At 42.1% G+C, this 21,438-nt stretch overlaps 1 protein-coding gene across 1 annotated transcript in view; it reads left to right on the top strand.

Moving 5' to 3' along the window:
- The window catches only part of b3glcta (beta 3-glucosyltransferase a), a 456,351-nt gene that overhangs the window by 221,095 nt on the left and 213,818 nt on the right, over positions 1 to 21,438 (top strand). The window contains exon 5 of the mRNA XM_060943556.1: positions 17,692 to 17,801. Coding sequence (XP_060799539.1) covers positions 17,692 to 17,801 — 110 coding nt within the window. The remainder of the gene's footprint in view (positions 1 to 17,691; positions 17,802 to 21,438) is intronic.

Genomic DNA, 21,438 nt, shown 5'->3' on the forward strand with positions numbered 1-21,438 from the left:
CAGGCCTTCCAGTTTGTCTCTGCTTTTATGACATTGTATTAGACTCGGGAAAAGAATTCAACATTGTCAGGGTGCAGACACTTGCAGGTGCAGGGGAGAGTGGGTGCATCGCAAGCAGTAGTCCATATCCTAATCTCAAGGCAGAAAACGTAGTCAAGGTCAGGCATGGGTCGGTTGATTTGCAAACAGATATCAGAGGGCAGGCAGGTCATCGGAGTCAATCACTAAACGTCAATGAGAGTCAAATGCACTAAAGGTCAGGTCGAGTAAGGATCAGGCTCAGAGGCACAGAACAACACTTTGCACAGAGGTGAGTGTTTGCCGATCTTAAGTAATATAATAATAATAATCAGTTAAACTTATATAGCGCCTTTCTCATACCCAAAGTTGTGTTATAATTATAGGGGGAAGAAAAAAAAAAGTCCACCAAAAGAATGTCAGGATGTCACCCCAGTGGTGCAACAGCCACAGTCCTACCAAAAGGCACACGAAAACAAGTCCCACACCACCTGCACAGCCGCCGCGGTGACATCACCTGGAACACCGTGCTATGGATCCACAAAGCGAGCACAGAAGCACCACCACACAAAGCGCTGGCACATCCCAAATCACCTACACAGCCACCGAGCAACATCACCCAGAACACCGCACCAAGCACAAAAGCACTGCCACACAGAGTGCTGGACAACCACGATCTTAAAAGAGCAACAAGCTTACTGCTGTCCATAGCAAGGAGCACAGGCATCACCAGCGGCGAACCAAGGCCTGGAGGGAACTGACACCTAAAACTGGGTCCGGAGCTACACCACAACCGCACTAAACAAAAAACAGACATCAGACTACACAAACACAAAAGGGAAAATAAAATAAAAAGCTCCGGTGAGAAGCGGCAGCCAGAATGCGCACAGCATACTCTCAACCGGAAACAGAAAAGTAGGGCTGTAATTAGCCTCATGATGTGGAACAGGTGCATTTCTCGAATTCAAGAGAGGCGGGGAGCTGTGGCGTTTGGGAAATGTAGTCCAGAGTGGCCATGTTTGAATGCTGCTTCGAACATTGATTTTCTGCACTGTTACTGACAATCATGCTCTCTTGACAGACTTCTGTTGATCTGCAGTAGGCATGATTTTCTACCAGATGTTTTTAATTGTTGATACACTGGAACACAATATAATAATTTCCTCAGTAAAGAATTCCCATTAGAACTATTATGGTCTATCATGTACACTTGTAAATGATGATGATGTTGATTTTAGTGCATTATAATAGTACTGGAGTGAAAGTGTTTCTGGAGAGCACAGGGTATTTTTTGTGATGTGTGTGTGGTTGTTTTTGTTCTCTTCATATATTTTAATGAATGTGTTTATTCAAGCTGGGTTGTCGAAAACAAATTCTCATTACAGTTGCATTCTTGCTGAAATCTGAGAAACAAAACAAGATGGAGAGATGGAATAGTCACATTCATCAATTTCGAAGAGCGCATTTTTTTTCCCCCTGAGCCTTGTTTTGCAAAAGCATCATTACCAAAGCGATCATTAAAACATTATAAAGTCTGACTTTGAACAAACTCTGTTGCTAACAGTTTAAACCATGTTGAAAACTACATTAGCATTCACCATGGTGATACTGATGAGCTCGGGGCTGACGTTCCATCCAAACGATGCACTGAATCGACTTATTCGCTCAACTTTTTTATGAGCACATTGGCACCTATACAGAAATGCCTCCGAGTGTTTGTGAATGTGTCTGTATATGCAGGTGTGTTCTGTATTGCTGTACAGTTGTCTTTTGAGATGTTTAATGGCTTATGTTGGGGGTGATGTCCAGTATATACTCTTGAGTTATATCTCACAACTGTCTTACATTTGTATGTAATTATTTGGTCGAACCTTGGTTTTCATGCACCGTTTGGTCTTTTAACAGCTCTGTCTAGATTTCTTTTGTTTTATTTTTCATGAATGTAAATGTATATGCAGTTTAGAACCATGAAGACTGAAACATCAGTCCAAATATCACTCCTTTTACAGGAAGACTTCATGCCATAACAATGGTGATGCAACTAACAGCAGTATATCCCAAGCTCGCTCCAGCCTGTATTGTTGTGGTATAATCAGAAGAACATGATAGAAAAAGGTCTGTCATTATCTCACTGCTGCACTGGCTGAGGGTTGAATATAAAGCAGAGTTGAAGGTTACAGTGCTTGCTGTGACATTTGTGAAATGGCTTAGACTTGTCTCTGTGTATGAGCTTCTGACTTGTCATATATGTTTTTTGTCTAAAGTGGCAAACCAACGACAGTACATCTCAAAAAGCCCTATACAAGTGGGATTATGTACAGAAGAAGCCTTTGTCACATGTACACTCAAAAGACAATGAAATTCCTCCTCTGCACTGAATTCGCATGTATGCATAAGTGAGCAATGAGCACACACACATACCCAGAGCAGTGGGAAGCTATGCCACAGTGCCTGGGGAGTAGTTGGTGGTTTGGTCCCTTGCTCAAGGCACTTCAGCCATGACACAGAGGGAGGAGAAAGTGCCATTCATTCACTTATCTCCCCTCACTTTTTTCCTGCCTATCCCAGGAATTAAACCAGCAAACCTTTGGGCCCAAGGCTGCTTCTCTAACCTTCAGGCCATGGCTGCCCTGTACAGATGACTTGCAACCACATGATCAAAATGTGCCATGTCATGACCGTCCGCCATGATGGTGGATATAGAAAGCAACTAGGATGGAAGCGTGTCTGTAAACAATGCTGAATTTTCTCAGTTTTCCCATGATTTGAACGGTTGAGCGAAGATTCAATACAAAGAGAAGATACGGTAGATATGTGTGGGTTTTGACCCATATTATTTAAAAAAGTCAGACTTTTCTGAAGATAAGACACTTCGACCGACCATCGAGTACCCAGATATCCTGTTCTATCTGGTTTGGCTGCTGAAGAATCAAGTCCGGCCTTGGATGAAACAGCCCATTTTTAGCCTATTCCTCCGTACAGAATGGCTTCAACTCTGGGATGTTGGTGGGTTTCCTCACATGAACTGCTCGCTTCAGGTCCTTCTACAACATTTCAATTGGATTAAGGTGAGGACTTTGACTTGGCCATTCCAAAACATTAACTTTATTCTTCTTTAACCATTCTTTGGTAGAACGACTTGTGTGCTTAGGGTCGTTGTCTTGCTGCATGACCCACCTTCTCTTGAGATTCAGTTCATGGACAGATGTCCTGACATTTTCCTTTAGAACTCGCTGGTATAATTCGGAATTCATTGTTCCATCAATGATGGCAAGCCGTCCTGGCCCAGATGCAGCAAAACAGGCCCAAACCATGATACTACCACCACCATGTTTCACAGATGGGATGTTTCTTATGTTGGAATACAGTGTTTTCCTTTCTCCAAACATAGTGCTTCTCATTTAAACCAAAAAGTTCTATTTTGGTCTCATCCATCCACAAAACATTTTTCCAATAGCCTTCTGGCTTGTCCAGGTGATCTTTAGCAAACTGCAGACGAGCAGCAATGTTCTTTTTGGAGAGCAGTGGCTTTCTCCTTGCAACCCTGCCATGCACGTCATTGTTCAGTGTTCTCCTGATGGTGAACTCATGAACATTAACATTAGCCAACGTGAGAGAGGCCTTCAGTTGCTTAGAAGTCACCCTGGGGTCCTTTGTGACCTCGCTGACTATTACACACCTTGCTCTTGGAGTAATCTTTGTTGGTCGACCACTCCTGGGGAGGGTAACAATGGTCTTGAATTTCCTCCATTTGTGCATAGTCTGACTGTGGATTGGTTGAGTCCAAACTCTTTAGAGATGGTTTTGTAACCTTTTCCAGCCTGATGAGCATCAGCACTTTTTCTGAGGTCCCCAGAAATCTCCTTTGTTCATGCCATGATACACTTCCACAAACATGTGTTGTGTAGATCAGACTTTGATAGATCCCTGTTCTTTAAATAAAACAGGGTGCCCACTCACACCTGATTGTCATCCCATTGATTGAAAACACCTGATTCTAATTTCACCTTCAAATTAACTGCTAATCTTTGAGGTTCACATACTTTTGCCACTCAGATATGTAATATTGGATCATTTTCCTCAATAAATAAATGACCAAGTATAATATTTTTGTCTCATTTGTTTAACCGGGTTCTCTTTATCTACTTTTAGGACTTGTGTGAAAATCTGATGATGTTTTAAGTCATATTTATGCAGAAATATAGAAAATTCTAAAGGGCTCACAAACTTTCAAGCATCACTGTATCTGTGATTTTTTTTTAATGCAGATGTCACCTCACGTTGTTTAAAAGAAAGAAAGAGAAAAAAAGAAAGAAAACATGTTGACTGCTGCTATTTGGCTGTATTTAGTTTTGACATGTTCAATCATATCAGTGACCATCCTCCAAATATTAAATACTTCGCAAATCAAAAAGAAAAATGGATGCTCCTCATGTTGTTTTATTGCATTTTCAAATTGTTGCTGAAACGTTGGTTCACCCCAAACTGAAATATCAGCCAGCATCTCTTCTCTACTCCAGTGTATCTTCGACTGTTTGGGTGCCATGTTGTGAATGAAATGTGATTCTAAGACCACATAAAACAAACTTCTTTTGAGTTCATAGAAAATACAACCCACTAGAAACTCGCTTCTCTTTTGGTCGTTCTGTTGCTGTCTGGATGTGAGATTTTTGCCTGAGGTTACATGTGGAATTTATTACCGACATCCCCCTGATAAACAAATCCAACCTGAAGAGGGCTAAAGTCTCAGAACTAGTGAGAAATTCTTGGACACAGAAAATGTTGACACTTTTTTCTTTTCAAGGGAAACAAATTTAACACGAGAGCAAGAAACACTAGACCATGTCCACTTCCAGTTTTGATACGAAAATGTACAGCCCAGACTATAATTGCGGGCACGTTTCAAGTGTCGACTCTGCTAGTCGTCGTTAACTCTGTTGTCGTTAAACTGGGCAATCCATGAACAAAACCGGCGAAAACCGAGTTGACGCTTTCCTCCATTTTGTGTCTTCCTCAAACTAATGTGGCAGCTAACCTCAAACTAGCTGCCACATGGCATGGATAAAAACAGACTTTTATGGATTTTAACTGCATTCATTTTTTTTGTTTGTTTGTTTTTTTATTTTAAATGTGAGATGCACTCCAATATCACAACAACATATTTGTACTGTTGGTGTAAAATCCTCAACATTTTGTTCAAATTAATGAGAGAAGAACAGAACATGCCTCATTGCCTTTCTGAAGTTTCCCGCCAGAGGAAGTGACGTCTCTCGGTGTAGGTATTATGTGTATTATTAAAAGTCTTTGTGGATGTTATGCGGTTGTAGAACAATTCCTAGGCAACCTTCGATCTTAAAGATCATGGTATACGCGTTAATGTTTTAGTTCTGATGAGTCTGCATATGGCCAAACAGTCCAATTCTTGAACGGCAGCCCTTGTTGCAGTGTTTACAAATAAATGCACCATCACTGACATTCAGATTCGTTAAAGGCTGCTTTCTTCTTGTCCTGTCCTCCTCCTTTCTCTGCATAAGGGCTTGTTCATATCTCTTTGCTCCCTGTGTCACCTTTTCTTTCCAAGATGAACGTTGTGTTGCGCACTCCTCCCAGCTTTCTACATTCATATCAAACAATTTCATGTCACGCTTACAATTATCATGATATCTCAACAGCGGATGTCCTTGTTTCCAGAACCTACGACGCGTACGCCTAGGCACTGAGTATGGAAGATGGGGGCTGCCTTAGACCTTCCATCCCCCCTTTTGGCCTTCGCGACAGTACCTAAAGGCCAGACACGGTCTGGACGTTCAGTGTCACGTTGGCTGTAGCTTCTGCCAGAAGACGATCGTAAATTCACGCCAACTGCCTATCGCCTCAGCATGGGCGCTTTTTCATCCGGGTTTGGTCCCGTAGCCGTTCTTCAGCCAAGAAGTACCCACAAGGCAGTGGGGGCATGGGTTTTAAGGTGCCCATAGCTCGCCTTACTCTGGAGGCTACAACTATGTGGCATTTTATAGGGACCACCTCGCCACAAATGGTCCCACCACGTCGTATCAGGCCCTCCAGTCGGATGCAGTTTAACGTATAACAGAGTTGCGTATAACAGAGTTGACAAGAACATTGGGACGGATTAATATATTTTTTTTATTAGTTCTATGCAATTGATTTTATAACAGTTAATCGGATAAGCCCCAAAAAACAGATCGTTAGACTGAATCACTTCATGTTTATTTGAGTTGAACGTATGAATCAGGAGTCGAAGACGGCCAATGATGTGGGGGGAGGGGTGGGAGTCATTGACTTAATGTTTTATGGATAAATTGGGTCGAAAATGTACATGATGCATCGCTATTGGGGAAAGTTTGTCACCATTTGCATTATTGTTCAAAATCGATTCAACAGAGATTTCTTTGGTAGAAAATAACAAAAGGTTTATCTCGCAGACGTGAAATGTACCCCGAATTCTAGAATGACCCATATACAGTGTGAATATTTTGAATGCTAAACAAATACAGATAAAATACTGACAATAGCATTGTGTTCCACCTCCATAAGACGCAATTAAATCCTATTCTGCTGTATTGTTGTCTATTTTAATTGTATCTATTGTATTTTAGAGCCTATATCCAGATGCACATTATATCACCTCAGGACTCCTCATATTGACAGAGCTTGGAGGGATGTTTTGCTTTGAGGCTGAGTTTGGTCGTGTCGTTCAGCTGTGTCTGCACAGGTGTAATTGCTGTCTGCGTGTTCAGCAGTTTTGCCTGTTTATACGTGCTGACAGAGACAGTTTGCTACAGTGTGTTTTTTAGAGCATCAATTAAAGCAACGTTACATGTCCTGTGGTGTTCAGTTCATTCTGATTTTATAGCTTAATTAAAGAAGATGGTGTATTACAGTATTTTGGGATGTTAATTAAGCACAGTCATTAATGAGTCTGCCTGATTGTAATATTAAGTCAAGATTCAAGAGCTTTATTGTCAATATGTTCATATATAAATATGCAGTGCTTTGAAATACCGTTTCCCTCAGACTACTCATGGTGCATTTACAGAGAATATTACCGGTATAAATCAGGTATATAAATAACTATTCATTCTATCCACATTCTGGATATGAGCAATTGCATGCTCTGATTGGCTAGTCTACTACAGGCTATCAGTTCATATACCGTGAGTAGGGAAAAACAAAATGGTGGAGCACATCAGGTCAGATATATCACTTTATCAAGCATTTAAAAGAAACCGAAATGGCAAAAAGAATATAGTTTTTTTTCTTCCCCAGTATATCCTGTTCTACACTTCAGCCCAGTCGGTGGCAGTAAGGCACCTTTAAGTTGGTTTGCCAACCGGCAAAAAAAAAAAACCTGAAGATGATGATGGTGGAGCATGTACTGTACCAACCGAGGACGAAATAAAAACTCTACTCAAAAACAAAACCCCCAAAAATACAAAATATAAAAGCAGCAAAATATGAAATGAAAGTATTTGATGGTAAGAGCGTATCTTTTTTATTTTTCAATAATTATTATTATCGCATTTTTCACAAATTGTTACTGTTATTTCACCAGTTTATTTTCATTCTAAGCGGAAATTATTTTGTCGGACGTTTTGTTTAAAGTTTTTATTTATTGAAAGTACAAAAAATTAAAAAAATGCTCCGTTTCTCAAAATCCAGTGACTGTGGATAGAATAAAAGTAATTCCACTCAATCTCGTCGTACATGGCTTATAGCCGACTCGGTGCTATGCGCCTCGTCGACGATCAGCTCATGTACAACTCGATTTCGTAGAATAACTGTTAAACAGAAGTCGACATATAGCTCGAAGACATAGCTATCTAAGTACAATAAATGACAAGATAAAAACAGGTGCAAGGTGGCATTGTGCATTTGTGTGCACATGTTCTCTTTTTTCTATTTTTTTTTCAAAAATGCAAGAGAATGCAGTTCAGTTTGATAACAGTCCTGACAAAAAGAGTTTTGTGATGCGTGATGGAGCAGGTTATACATCAGCTTTCTGTTCTTTAATGTGGGTGGAATATATTCTGGACTGGATTGTGATCTTGCTTTCTCTGGGTCTGCTGTCTGGAGGCGGCGGTTGCATTACTGAGTGAACAATATATGTTTATTCTGCGTGATGTGGGGTGTTATGACCTACTTGGAGAAATGTACTGAATCTAAGCATCTAAAAACTTAGACAGTTGAGAGCAAATGTTTTCTTACCCACTGCCTTTTGGAGAAGAAAAGAAAAATGTAAGTCTCTTTTTTATAGTTTATAGTACCAGGCAAAAGTCTGGGAACACATTCTAATTTAATTGTTTTTCTTTATTTTTATTAATTATAAAGCACTTCAGGGGCGGCACGGTGGTGCAGTGGTTAGCACTGTCTCCTCACAGCAAGAAGGTCCTGGGTTTGAGCCCAGCGGCCTGCGAGGGCCTTTCTGTGCGGAGTTTGCATGTTCTCCCCATGTCTGCGTGGGTTTCCTCCGGGTGCTCCGGTTTCCCCCACAGTCCAAAGACATGCAGGTTAGGTTAACTGGTGACTCTAAATTGACCGTAGGTGTGAATGTGAGTGTGAATGGTTGTTTGTCTCTGTGTGTCAGCCCTGCGATAACCTGGCGACTTGTCCAGGGTGTACCCCACCTCTCACGCATAGTCAGCTGGGATAGGCTCCAGCTTGCCTGCAACCCTGTAGAACAGGATAAGCGGCTACAGATAATGGATGGATGGATAAAGCGCTTCATCATTACGTCTTAAAGTAATGATGGATGTCGTTTCTCTTTACTTAGGCCCACTTTACACGGGGACGGTCTGAAACAAAAACGCAAAAGTCCGTTTTCGTTCTCACTTTTTTCCGCGTCTACACGACCGTTTTCAAGGAGGAAATCTGCGTCTATACGGTGACGCATAAATGTGTGGAATTCAATTGGATGTGCATGCCAGGCGGCTAGGTGGTGCTGTGAAAGACCTCCGCTATGTCTGCACGCATGCGCAACGTCTTCCGTCTTGTCTGATCTGCACGTCTGCGCCGCGAAAACTTTGACTACTCTGGCTATGGTAAGTAAGAAAGTAAGTAAAAAAGTAAGAGCATGCTATACCCGCCTCTGTTCATTAACGGTATATGTGCAGATTCGGTATAGATGTTCGAAGGACTCCTGGACGTTTATTAAAGCTGCCAGAGCAGCTTGAAGGTCCGTTGGATCGATGTAATCAGACATGCTCTTACTTTTTTACTTACTTTCTTACTTCCCGGGCTGGCATGTACAGTATATGACATATGTATGACGTAAACGCGTACCCGACGTGAGCAGATCCGAGCAGAGTTTCGCGTATTGGGTAGTTTAGACGGATATGCAACGGGGGCTGTTTTTAACTTATCCACTCTGGAAGGCGTTTTCAATTTTTTCCATTTTTCAGCCTCGGAAACGCCGTCCTCGTGTAGACGAAAGGCACTTCCGATAAAATATTTAGTCGTTTTTACCCGACAGCATCCTCGTGTAAATGGGCCCTTAGTTGTTTGGTTCTTGACATAATATGGATTACTACAGTTGTGGTGTCGAATAGGTCTATTTACTATATTTTTATTATTTGCTATTTACTGTTTGATCTCAAACACATTAAGAAGGCAAGAAACTCGTCCACTAATTAACTTTTAACGAGGCACCTGTTAATTGAAAAGCATTCCAGGTGACTACCTCATGAAGCTGGTTAAGATAATGCCAATAATGTGTAAAGCATCATCAAGGTAAATGCTGGCTACTTTGAAGAATCTAAAATATGAAACATATTTTGTTTTTAACACTTTTTTTGTTTACCACATAATTCCGTACATGTTATTTTATCGCTTTGATGTCTTCAGTATTGTTCAACAATGTCGAAAATAGTCAAAAAATACAGAAAAACCTATGACTGAGGAGGGGTGTACAAACTTTTGACTGGTCCTGTATGACATACACTTGCCGACCACTTTAATAGGAACTTGTTCTTGATTCTAAGATCCCTGTTCTTGGCTGCAGGAATGGAACCTAATGTGATCATCTGCTGTTGCATGCTGAGATGCTTTTCTGCTGACCACGGTTGTAAAGAGTAATGATACCAGTTACTATATCCTTCCTGGCAGCTCGAACCAATCTGTCCATTTTCCACTGAGCTCTTATCAACGAGATGTTTGTTTCCATACACAGAACTGTCACCTACTCACTCAGTGTTTTGTTTTTTTCCCCGCACCATTCTGTGTAAACTCTAGAGACTGTTATCAGGAGATCAGCAGCTTCTGAAATACTCAAACCAGTCCATCTGGCACAAACCGACACCCATGCCACAGTGAAAGAAAGTCACACTTTGAGATCACAATTTTTCCCGTTCTGATGTTTGAATATTGTGGACATTAACTGAAGCTCTTGATTTGTATCTGCATGATTTGATGCATCGTGCTGCTGTCAAGGGATTGGCTGATTAGAGAATTGCATAAAACGGCAGGTGGATGTATGGGTGTTCCTAATAGAGTGGCCGGTGAGTGTAGTCAGAATATAGAAAAACCTTTGAATGAGTAGGGGTTTCCAAACGTTTGCCTGGTCCTGTATATCTGTATGTATAAATTGATGTTACATGACTTTTTTTTTTTTTTGCTATTAAAAGTAGCACAGTCTGATGAATAAGCCAACTGATTGTCCAGTTTTGACCTACTCGAGTTAAATTGAATATTAAGGTGTCTAATAATGGAAAACACATTCATTTAGTTAATTCTTATTTAAAAGCATTAACAGTTGAAATGGACTCAGACTTTTGAGTAGATTACTCAGAGGAGTCAGAGGGGTTCCGGAAAACACCTCCGACTAAACCTCGAGCTGAAATACTGACCTTTCCCAGAGCTGTGGTAGGGGGCAAAGATACCAAAAGAGCAGCGTGTTTTTTTTAGGGAAACTGCTATTCAGAAATGGAAGAAATGTAGATACAAAGACACAACCAAGAAGAACACAAGATAAACCATGTGACATGCCTGCTCAAATCTGATTGGTTGATCACGGCCATGATTTTGTGATAATACAATCATTATTTGAAATCCACTTCCACATTTGGTGCAATAAAGAGATTGGGAGAAAAATAGATTTTGTCTCTATGCCTCAGCATTCTCAAGATATGGGGAAAAACATCATGTTGTGCTATAGCGCCACCATTAGGGTGATTAGGCTCATCTCAAACAAGCATCATATCTCTGTGGCTTACGGTTGCCTCTGCATGATTCATGTTCAAAAAATGTATAATAATAATAATCACTAGAACTAGACAAGCAAATAGAACAGACATAGTAGTTAAAGGAGAACTGAAGTCATTTTTAAACTTGCTTTATATCTTCATTAATGTGTTATTCAATTGCGTTTTCGGTTTTAGTAACCTTATATTGTGACTCATATTGGCAACTAATTGCAGTTAAATATTATACTTATCGGCCTATTCGGTTTTTAGCCATGTTGAATTTAGTTCGTTTGGTCCACGGCAGGTGTCGCTTATCCGCGCGATCTTCACGAGACTTGTGCGAGACTTTGAAACGTGAAGCATCAGCCAGGTGTCAGTGCCGCCATTTTGAAAACTGTTTTCCAAACGAAATATTGCACAAAAACGAATTTAAATGATGATTACTGCCTACTTTTTCCAAACTTTCCTGATTGCTATCAAAAGAAACAAAATTTCCGGCTTGATTACATCAGCATTCGAAGGAGGGTGCGCGCATCTTTTGACAGCGTTGGCAGATGTCGGTCACTTTGATTTCCGCTGTACGTTTTACTTCCGTCCTACGATGTCTCGCACAGGTCTCAGCGAATCTCGTTTACGGCCATTGCTTTGACATATGGACTGATATATTACATAGAATATTTCAAACACTCATGACTTGCTATAGCAGTGACAAAATAGCGATCAAAAATGCATTCCTATATTTAATAAAATGAGAGAAATAGAATTTTGATAATAAAAAAAATTGCCTTCAGTTCTCCTTTAAGGATCATAAAGGAAAAACTTCCTGTTGATTTGATATGACCGTACCTACAGATAGAAATGTTTCTGTGAAAGAATTAAAAAAAAAAAATAAATATATATATATATATATATATATATATATATATATATATATATATATATATATATATATGAGTGATTCCACGCTTATGGGTACTGAAATGGGGACATGAACTTATTCACCTAAAACCATTTCTTTTTTTACCATCAGGTCACAAAACATGTAATCTTTAATGAATGATATGTTAAAAGATAACTTTAATTTTCTGAGATGTAATAAAAACATATTTATATGCCAAAGTCAAGCCTATGAGTTCCAAAATGATGTCTGTTACATTACTTCTGTTACGATTGTCCATCTCGCGTCTGTTACAAATTAATTACAATCTAGCTATATACCATGTTAATCTTATTGAAAGAATGTGTATGTTTATTCTACTACACATGTTTAGTAATTATATTTGCTAAAACATCAACTTCCTATGTTTCAAAAAGTAATTCTACATTGTTAAAATTGAGAATATATATGTCCACAACACTTCTGTTACGTTCTGACTTTGGCATATAAATATGTTTTTATTACATCTCAGAAAATTAAAGTTATCTTTTAACATATCATTCATTAAAGATTACATGTTTTGTGACCTGATGGTAAAAAAAAAGAAATGGTTTTAGGTGAATTTTTAAAAATAAGTTCATGTCCCCATTTCAGTACCCATAAGCGTGGAATCACTCATATATATATATGGATTAAAGTTTTCCATCGCTACGACGGATTTCCGTCAACTGGGAGCGCTAAAGGTCAATAATGAGATTGATGCAGATCTGAGGAAAAAAAAAAGGGAGGGGGGGTAGGCCCATAGGTCTGACACCGATGTGATTTAGAACTTCACCAAGCTGCTGTGATTGCCTGTTGTTGAACCCTTTCTTGTGCTATGTTTGAGTATATGTAAAGGAATAAGTTGTTGTGCTAGATAGGGATAAATAAATATAGCCTACCCTACTGTCTAGTCCCGGGGAGGCTCGGCGTAGGCCACTGACGAAACAATTTGGCTGTCCTACTACTAGGCAACTAGGTTACTTGCCTACTACTAATACTAGGCCTTATGTAGTAGTAGTAATAATGATATTTGCCTACTGAAAGGTGATCAGGTGAAAAAGTTGAAGCCGCAGCAAGACCTTTGCTATTAATCCTTTTGTAGGCTTCGGCAGACAACGTCCTGGAAAGGCTGTTTTTCTTTGGTTTGATTAGCCTACGATTTAATCTTTAAACATTATGGTTTCAGCAGTTCGCTTAAACATTGGAGGCTGCAGTCAGGCTGCAAGATTTCCCAACACTTGTTTAAGATGCCAAACTTCATAGTAAGGAGAAAATAATTCCACAGTATTTAGTGCCTCGTCAGTCTCAAAAATTAATAGTGAAGGACCAATGCGAATTAAGTCCCAAAAAAACATCTCGTAGGCCTATATTTTACATTTTCAAAAAAGTCCGGAATTGGAAGTCGGTCAGTGGAGTGTAATGAAGTGTCTCATTCACTAAGCACAAAAGGTCGGAAAACAGTGGAGAAAACAGCTATTGCTTAAATAGGCTACTAATGTTTTACATTAGTAATTTAATGTATGTGACAAATAAATTCATTGATTAAATAGATAAAGAAGCGAATACTCCAAAGCTCAAAATTCAGGAAAGTGGCTCCGGTGTCGCAAATGCACAAGAACAGTTATTTGAAAGTTAACCTAATGAATTTGCGTGTGCAATTTCATGAAGAACCGGGACAATTGGCATTCGGTGAAAGATTCACACCTATGACTCATTATATTCGCGCGCGCCCTCTCGCCCACTGTTGCTTCGTTTTCCCGATTTACACGCGTGTCTGAAGATGGAGTTTACAGAAATCTCCACTCTGCCCAGAGTTTGCGAAAGTAGCTGTTTTCAGTGACTGAAACCTCCGTATAGGTGTGAATGAGAGGTGCAACCAAATAAATAAATAAATATGCGTCTTTTTTATCCGGCTACATGTAGGCTATCACTGCACAAAGCCTCTAATGTTGAAATAGTAGTAATTTTTGTTAAAATAATAGTAGGCTAATTTCCACAATAATTGGTAAAATGGCCCAAGGGATGTGATGGGGGGATGGCCGTTTTATAAGGGGGATGATTTGAGATTTTTATTTCAGAAGGGGGATGCCCCCACGTCCCTCCTCAACTCGAGTACTGCGTACAAGGCCATATTTCACCGGACACAGGCCCTTCGATTTCCATCACTAGAGCGTGTCAAATTACTTTCGGTTTTGCCAGCATGGACGCGCTTCTTTTAAATGAAGGCACAGATGTGTCAGACATCGACAAAACGGTAAAGAATAAGTGGAGATGGGCTTGGCTAAATGAAATGGGCGATAATGGCAAGCCATTTAGTTCATGGTGCAAAAAGATGAAAATGGCAGGTGTGTGCTTTTGTGTAGTTTGCCATTAAAAAAAAAGTCTATGGAAGCAATGGCAAAAAAATAGATGCCTTTGGCTTCACTGCGAAGAAGCAGAAAAAGTGAACTTTCACTCTACTTTTCTTGTTTCCTGGTTTTATGTCAACAGATTTTCTTATTTTTCTTTCTGTTCCACTCTTTTGAAAGCATGGTTCAAGTTCGACTGCACTTGCATTTTTCTCTGAACCACTGTTGTGCATTACTAAAGTATTCTTGAAATAAATTTGCACTTTGCGTTGAAAACTTGATGTTTCATCATTTATAGCCAGTAATGACAATGGTCAAGTCTTGCCTTAGCTTTAGTCATTGTTAAAATTATGTAAATGTACTATAAGTAGGGGCCGAGGGGATAATGGACAACACAGCGTTTAAAATTTGATGCATCGCTGACGTGGTAGGGGCCAACGACATGGAGCTTTTTTTTTCAGTCAGATGATTTTTTTTTGCTTTAATCCATATATATATATATATATATATATATATATATATATATATATATATATATAAAGACCTACAGATTGAAATAGAATGAATGTGGCACCTTAAGACCACAATTGTACCAGTAGTTGTCGGAGCTTTAGGTCTGGTAAAGAAAGATACTGAGAAGCATCTTGAAAAAAATCCCAGGGAAGCCAAAGATACAAGAAATTCAAAAAAATAGATTTAAATAGTGCAGCTCATATCTTATGAAAAGCCCTCTCACTTTGACATGTTTTTCTATGGCTAAAGATATAAGCGACAACTTTCCCACTGCATCAGAGCTCTGGTTGTGGCCCGGCAGTGGGATTGGAACAAAAGCTGATAAAAGGATTTGAAAATAAGGAGAAGAAAAGAGTGTTTCAGCAGTTCCAGTGCTTGGACTCCTAATACAAGGCCAGAACCTTGGAATAACAACATAATATCATTTGTGTTGTTTGGAGGGGGGAAATAATAAATGTGTGTGAAGTTTCAAGTTTTTCACTCAACTGTAATAGAAATCCATCTATCTACAGTGGGGAAAACAAGTATTTGATCCCTTGCTGATTTTGTTGGTTTACCCACTAAGAAAGACTTGATCAGTCTGTAATTTTAATGGTAGGTGTATTCTAACATGTGGAGACAGAATATCAAAAAGAACATCCAGAAAATAACTTTTAAATATCTATATTAATTTATTTGTATTTTATTGAGAAAAAGAAGTATTTGATCCCCTAGTAACCATCAAGAGTTCTTGTTAATACAGACAAGTTAGACTCTCCAAATTACCTTGTCACCTAAATTGAAGACACCTGATATCACGAATGACTTGTATAAAAGCCACCTGGCCACAGAATCAATCAGTTTGTCAGACTCCAAACTCTCCAACATGGGAAAGACTAAAGAGCTTTCTGTGGATTTAAGGGAGAAGATTGTAGACCTGCACAAGACCGGTATGGGCTACAAAACCATTAGCAAGAAGCTGGGCATTAAGGTGACAACTGTTGGTGCAATTGTGCGCAAGTACAAGACTCACAACATGATCATCAATTGACCTAGGTCTGGGGCTCCAAACAAGATCTCACCTCGTGGGGTTTCCAGGATCATGAGAACGGTGAGAAATAGACCTAATACAACACGGGCAGAGTTAGTGGATGATCTTAAAGCAGCTGGGATCACAGTCACCAAGCAAACAGTTGGTAACACTTTACACCGCAATGGTCTAACATCTTGCAGTGCTCACAAAGTACCCCTGCTTAAGAAAGCACATGTGCAGGCCCGCCTGAACTTTGCCAATGAACATCTGAATGACTTGGAGAGTGACTGGGAGAAGGTGTTATGGTCAGATGAGACCAAAATTGAGCTCTTTGGCATCAATTCAACCCGTCGTGTCTGGAGGGAGAGACATGCTGCTTATGATCCCAAGAACACCATCCCCACTGTCAAGCATGGAGGTGGTAACATTATGCTTTGGGGGTGTTTTTCTGCACAGGGCACAGGGCTACTTCACTGTATCAATGGGAGGATGGACGGACCCATGTACCGTAAAATCCTAAGTGAAAACCTCCTTCCCTCTGCCAGGAAGCTTAAAATGGGTCATGGATGGGTCTTCCAGCAGGATAATAACCCAAAGCATACAGCCAAGGCAACCAAGGAATGGCTGAAGAAGAAACATATCAAGGTCATGGAGTGGCCCAGCCAGTCTCCGGACCTGAATCCTATAGAAAATCTATGGAGAGAGCTGAAGCTCAGAGTTGCCAAGCGACAGCCACGGAATCTTGATGATTTAGAGGTCATTTGCAAAGAAGAGTGGACCAAAATTCCTCCTAATATGTGCAGAAACCTGGTCATCAACTACAAAAAACGTCTGACCTCTGTGCTTGCTAATAAGGGGTTTGCCACAAAGTACTAAGTCCTTTTGGCAAGAGGGTTCAAATACTTATTTTCCTCAATAAAATGCAAATAAATTAATACAAATTCTTTAAAGTCGATTTCTTGATTTTCTTTGTGATATTCTGTCTCAGCATGTTAGACTACACCTACCATTAATATTACAGACTGATCGAGTCTTTCTTAGTGGGTAAACCAACAAAATCAGCAAGGGATCAAATACTTGTTTTCCCCACTGTATTACCCATAATTGTTTATCCTGTGCAGGGTCGCAGGCAAGCTGGAGCCTATCCCAGCTGGCTATGGGTGAGAGGCGGGGTACACCCTGGACAAGTCGCCAGGTTATCACAGGGCTGACACACAGAGACAAACAACCATTCGCATTCACACCTACGGTCAATTTAGAGCCACCAATTAGCCTAACCTGCATGTCTTTGGACTGTGGGGGAAACCGGAGCACCCAGAGGAAACCCACGCAGACACGGGGAGAACATGCAAACTCCACACAGAAAGGCCCTCGCCGGCCACGGGGCTCGAACCCAGAACCTTCTTGCTGTGAGGCGACAGCGCTAACCACTACACCACCATGCCACAGATGAATTATATTGCATTTTATAGCCTTTCTTGTTTTGCTGCCAGACACTGAATCAAACATTTTATAAAAAACAATAAGACAAACAAAACTAAGCAAAAGAAATGGCACCCCAACAAATCAAATAGAGCAATTGTTTTCAGTTTTTTTTAAACCTGCTGCGCTCCATACAGGGGTGAAATAGTGCATGTGTATAACTGCGCACGAAGTTAAGACAAATTATACTTGTGTTTGCAGACCTGAGGGAAGTAGTGTTTGTCATCCAGAGCCAGAGGAATTCCTTCCACGCTCAGCGAGCACAAAGACTCCGAGCAGATCTGCTTTCACAGGCTGAAGCGCTCCAAGAGGTACCCTCACTCGAAATCACAACCCGTGTGTCCTTGCCATGTTCCTCTACACATTTTCAATTTCTTTCTTTCTTTCTTTCTTTCTTTCTTTCTTTCTTAACCCACATATACTCCGTCATCACTCAGTATGTGATTTGTCTTCATCCAGATCTTACATTTTGCTAGAGTTGTTAACATGTTTTTGAGTAACAAGTTCACTTTTTTTGAAGCTTTTCACACCTCTCTCTCTCTCTCTCCCTCTCTCTCTGTGCACAAACTCTCAAGTTGGCACAGCATTACATTTCATAAAGACAGCGTTTCTCAAAATAAACTATCAAAACAACTATGCGGGAGTTCTCCTAATAAGGACACTTTATGAATCATAATGTAGCGACCTAAAAAAAAAAAAACACAATAAATATTTAATGTTGAGCAGTATGGTGGCACAGCAGGGGTTCGATCCTGAGGGTTTTCTCCTACCTCCCAAAAGCGTGCTGGTTGGAGAATTAGTTCTGAGCTAAAATGCAGGGTGTATTCATGTCCTTTCCTGCGACAGGCTTCTGATCCACTGTGACTGCGTCCAGGATAAAGTGTTTATAGAAGGTGAATGAATAAAAACTAAAATTAATCAGTTGTTGAATTTGTGCCGTACATACATATGTTATTTACCAGCTGGGAGGTCCGTATCATGAAATACCGTGACCGAGGTCTTGAAAGTGCTGACTGAAGCCCTCTGGGCCAAGGTCAGTATTCAAGGCTGAGGTCACGGTATTTCACCATATGGACCGACCTTAAGCTGGTAAATAATACATTTATTTTTTTCTTTACCAAATTCTAACAGAAAACGAGAGCGCCTGAAAGGGAAAACTGAGCCGAGCCACCATTTTGAATCCTCATTGATGGCTGTAATGCAAATTGCTTCCTCCTCGGTATACAAGTGCACTTCCATGGCAGGAAAAAAACTACATTTTGCCACCTATGTAGTCCCCTATTTATACAAATAGGAGTTTGTAAAGCTCTCTGAAGTGTGGGTGGAGCACAGAGGATGGCAGGACAAAGCTTCAGGTACTAATAGGCTTTTTATTGCCAGACTTTTCAGTATAACAGCCTAGTTTTATTCTGTCAGAGAAACACACACACACACACACACACACACACACACACTGTGTTCTTGTCCCGGGATGAGCTCTCCTCTGCTCTCCCTCTGCCTCCTTAAATAGGGCGCGGTTACAGGGAAGACACACAAAACACAGGTTAATTACCGTCAGGTGTAGTGATTCTGCCACTCACCTTCGCTGGCTCCGCCCTCCTGTCACAGACCGGCGCTTGACCACGCCCCCGCTGCCACATACCCCCACCGCCCGACTCAGGCCGGGCGCCCGTCCAGCCCGCAGCCGACTCCCCCCCCCCCCCCCCCCCGACGGGAGAGGAAGTCCGCCACGACCATCTGCGTCCCCGGCCTGTGGACCACCTTGAAATTGAAGGGTTGGAGTGCCAGATACCAATGGGTGATCCGCACGTTGGCAACTTTCATGCGGTGGAGCCACTGGACGGGCGCGTGGTCCGAACAGAGGGTGAAAGGGTGCCCCAGCAGGTAGTAACGGAGGGCGAGGACCGCCCACTTGATCGCCAGGCATTCCTTCTCAATAGTACTGTAGCGCCCCTCACGCACCGACAGCTTCCTACTAATGTACAGGATGGGGCGGTCCTCCCCCTCCACCTCCTGGGACAACACTGCCCCCAGCCCTCTGTCTGATGCGTCAGTCTGCAACACAAAAGGGAGAGAGAAGTCAGGGGAGTGTAAAAGTGGCCCCCCACACAGTGCAGCCTTTACCTCAGAGAAAGCCCGCTGGCACTGCTCCGTCCACTGGACCGGATCTGGCGCCCCCTTTTTAGTGAGGTCAGTCAGCGGGCTGGTGACGTCCGAATAATTAGGTATAAACCTACGATAGTAGCCAGCCAGCCCCAGGAACTGTCTCGCCCCCTTTTTGGTCTTGGGCCTCGGGCAGGCCGCAATCGCTGCTGTCTTATTAATTTGGGGACGCACCTGCCCGTTGCCCAAGTGGAAGCCCAGATACTGTACTTCCACCTGCCCAATCGCACACTTCTTCGGGTTGGCAGTGAGACCCGCCCGCCTCAGCGACCTAAGGACGGCCCTCAGGTGTTGCAGGTGCCGCTGCCAGTCATTACTATAAATGATAATGTCATCCAGATATGCGGCCGCATAGGTGGCGTGGGGCCAGAGGACCCTGTCCATCAGCTGCTGAAACGTAGCGGGCGCCCCAAACAGCCCAAATGGAAGTGTGACGAATTGGTGTAAGCCGAACGGTGTGGAAAAGGCCGTTTTCTCCCGGGATAATGGAGTCAAGGGGATCTGCCAATATCCCTTCGTCAAATCCAGTGTCGAGTAAAAGCGAGCCGTGCCTAGTCGATCGAGCAGCTCGTCAATACGAGGCATTGGGTATGCGTCGAATTTAGACACCGCGTTGACTTTTCTATAGTCCACACAGAACCGGACCGACCCGTCGGCCTTGGGTACCAAGACCACCGGGCTGCTCCAGTCACTGTGGGACTCCTCGATGATGCCCATTTCGAGCATGGTCTGAAGTTCTTCCTGAACCACCTTTTTTTTGTGTTCGGGTAGCCTGTAAGGGCGGCTACGCACTACCACCCCCGGGGGCATCTCTATGTGGTGTTCTATGAGGTTAGTGCGACCGGGCAGGGGCGAGAACACATCCGAAAACTCGGCCTGCAACTGGGCGACCTCCGTGAGTTGGGTCGGGGAGAGGTGGTCTCCACAGGGGACCGGAGAGGTACGTGATGCCAATGTCCTTTTTTGAACCTCCGGCCCCAGCTCCGCCTTCTCCAGAACTACCGACACCAACGCCACGGGGACCTCCTCGTTCCAGAGTTTAAGCAGATTGAGGTGGTAGATCTGTAGCGCCCCCTCCCTGTCCGTTCGCCTTACCTCATAGTCGACGTTCCCGACTCGCCGTGTGACCTCAAAGGGTCCTTGCCACTTGGCGATTAATTTGGAGCTCGACGTGGGCAACAGTACGAGTACCTTATCTCTCGGAGTGAACTCTAAGGCGCGTGCCCTTGTTGTACAGGCGGGCTTGCCGTTCCTGGGCCTGCCGCAAATTATCCTGAGTTAGGTGAGTGAGTGTGTGGAGTTTTGCGCGCAGGTCCATAACGTACTGAATTTCGTTTTTACTCTGTGAAGGTCCCTCCTCCCAGTTTTCCTGCAGCACATCTAAAATGCCGCGCGGCTTACGCCCGTATAACAATTCAAATGGGGAGAACCCCGTGGAGGCTTGGGGGACCTCTCGCACTGCAAATAACAAGGGTTCGAGCCATTTATCCCAGTTACGTGCGTCCTCACTTACGAATTTTTAAATTATATTCTTGAGGGTGCGATTGAACCGTTCAACTAAACCGTCCATTTGTGGGTGATAAACGCTGGTGCGGATCGGCTTAATACCCAATAGTCCATACAGTTCGCTCAGTGTTCGTGACATAAACGAGGTGCCTTGGTCAGTCAGAATCTCTTTTGGGATTCCAACCCGGGAGATGATGTGGAAGAGGGCCTCCGCAATACTGCATGCTGAGATATTGTGAAGAGGCACCGCTTCCGGGTATCGCGTTGCATAGTCCACTA

This window comes from Neoarius graeffei, chromosome 17, assembly GCF_027579695.1.
Source record: "Neoarius graeffei isolate fNeoGra1 chromosome 17, fNeoGra1.pri, whole genome shotgun sequence".
Taxonomy (NCBI): domain Eukaryota; kingdom Metazoa; phylum Chordata; class Actinopteri; order Siluriformes; family Ariidae; genus Neoarius; species Neoarius graeffei.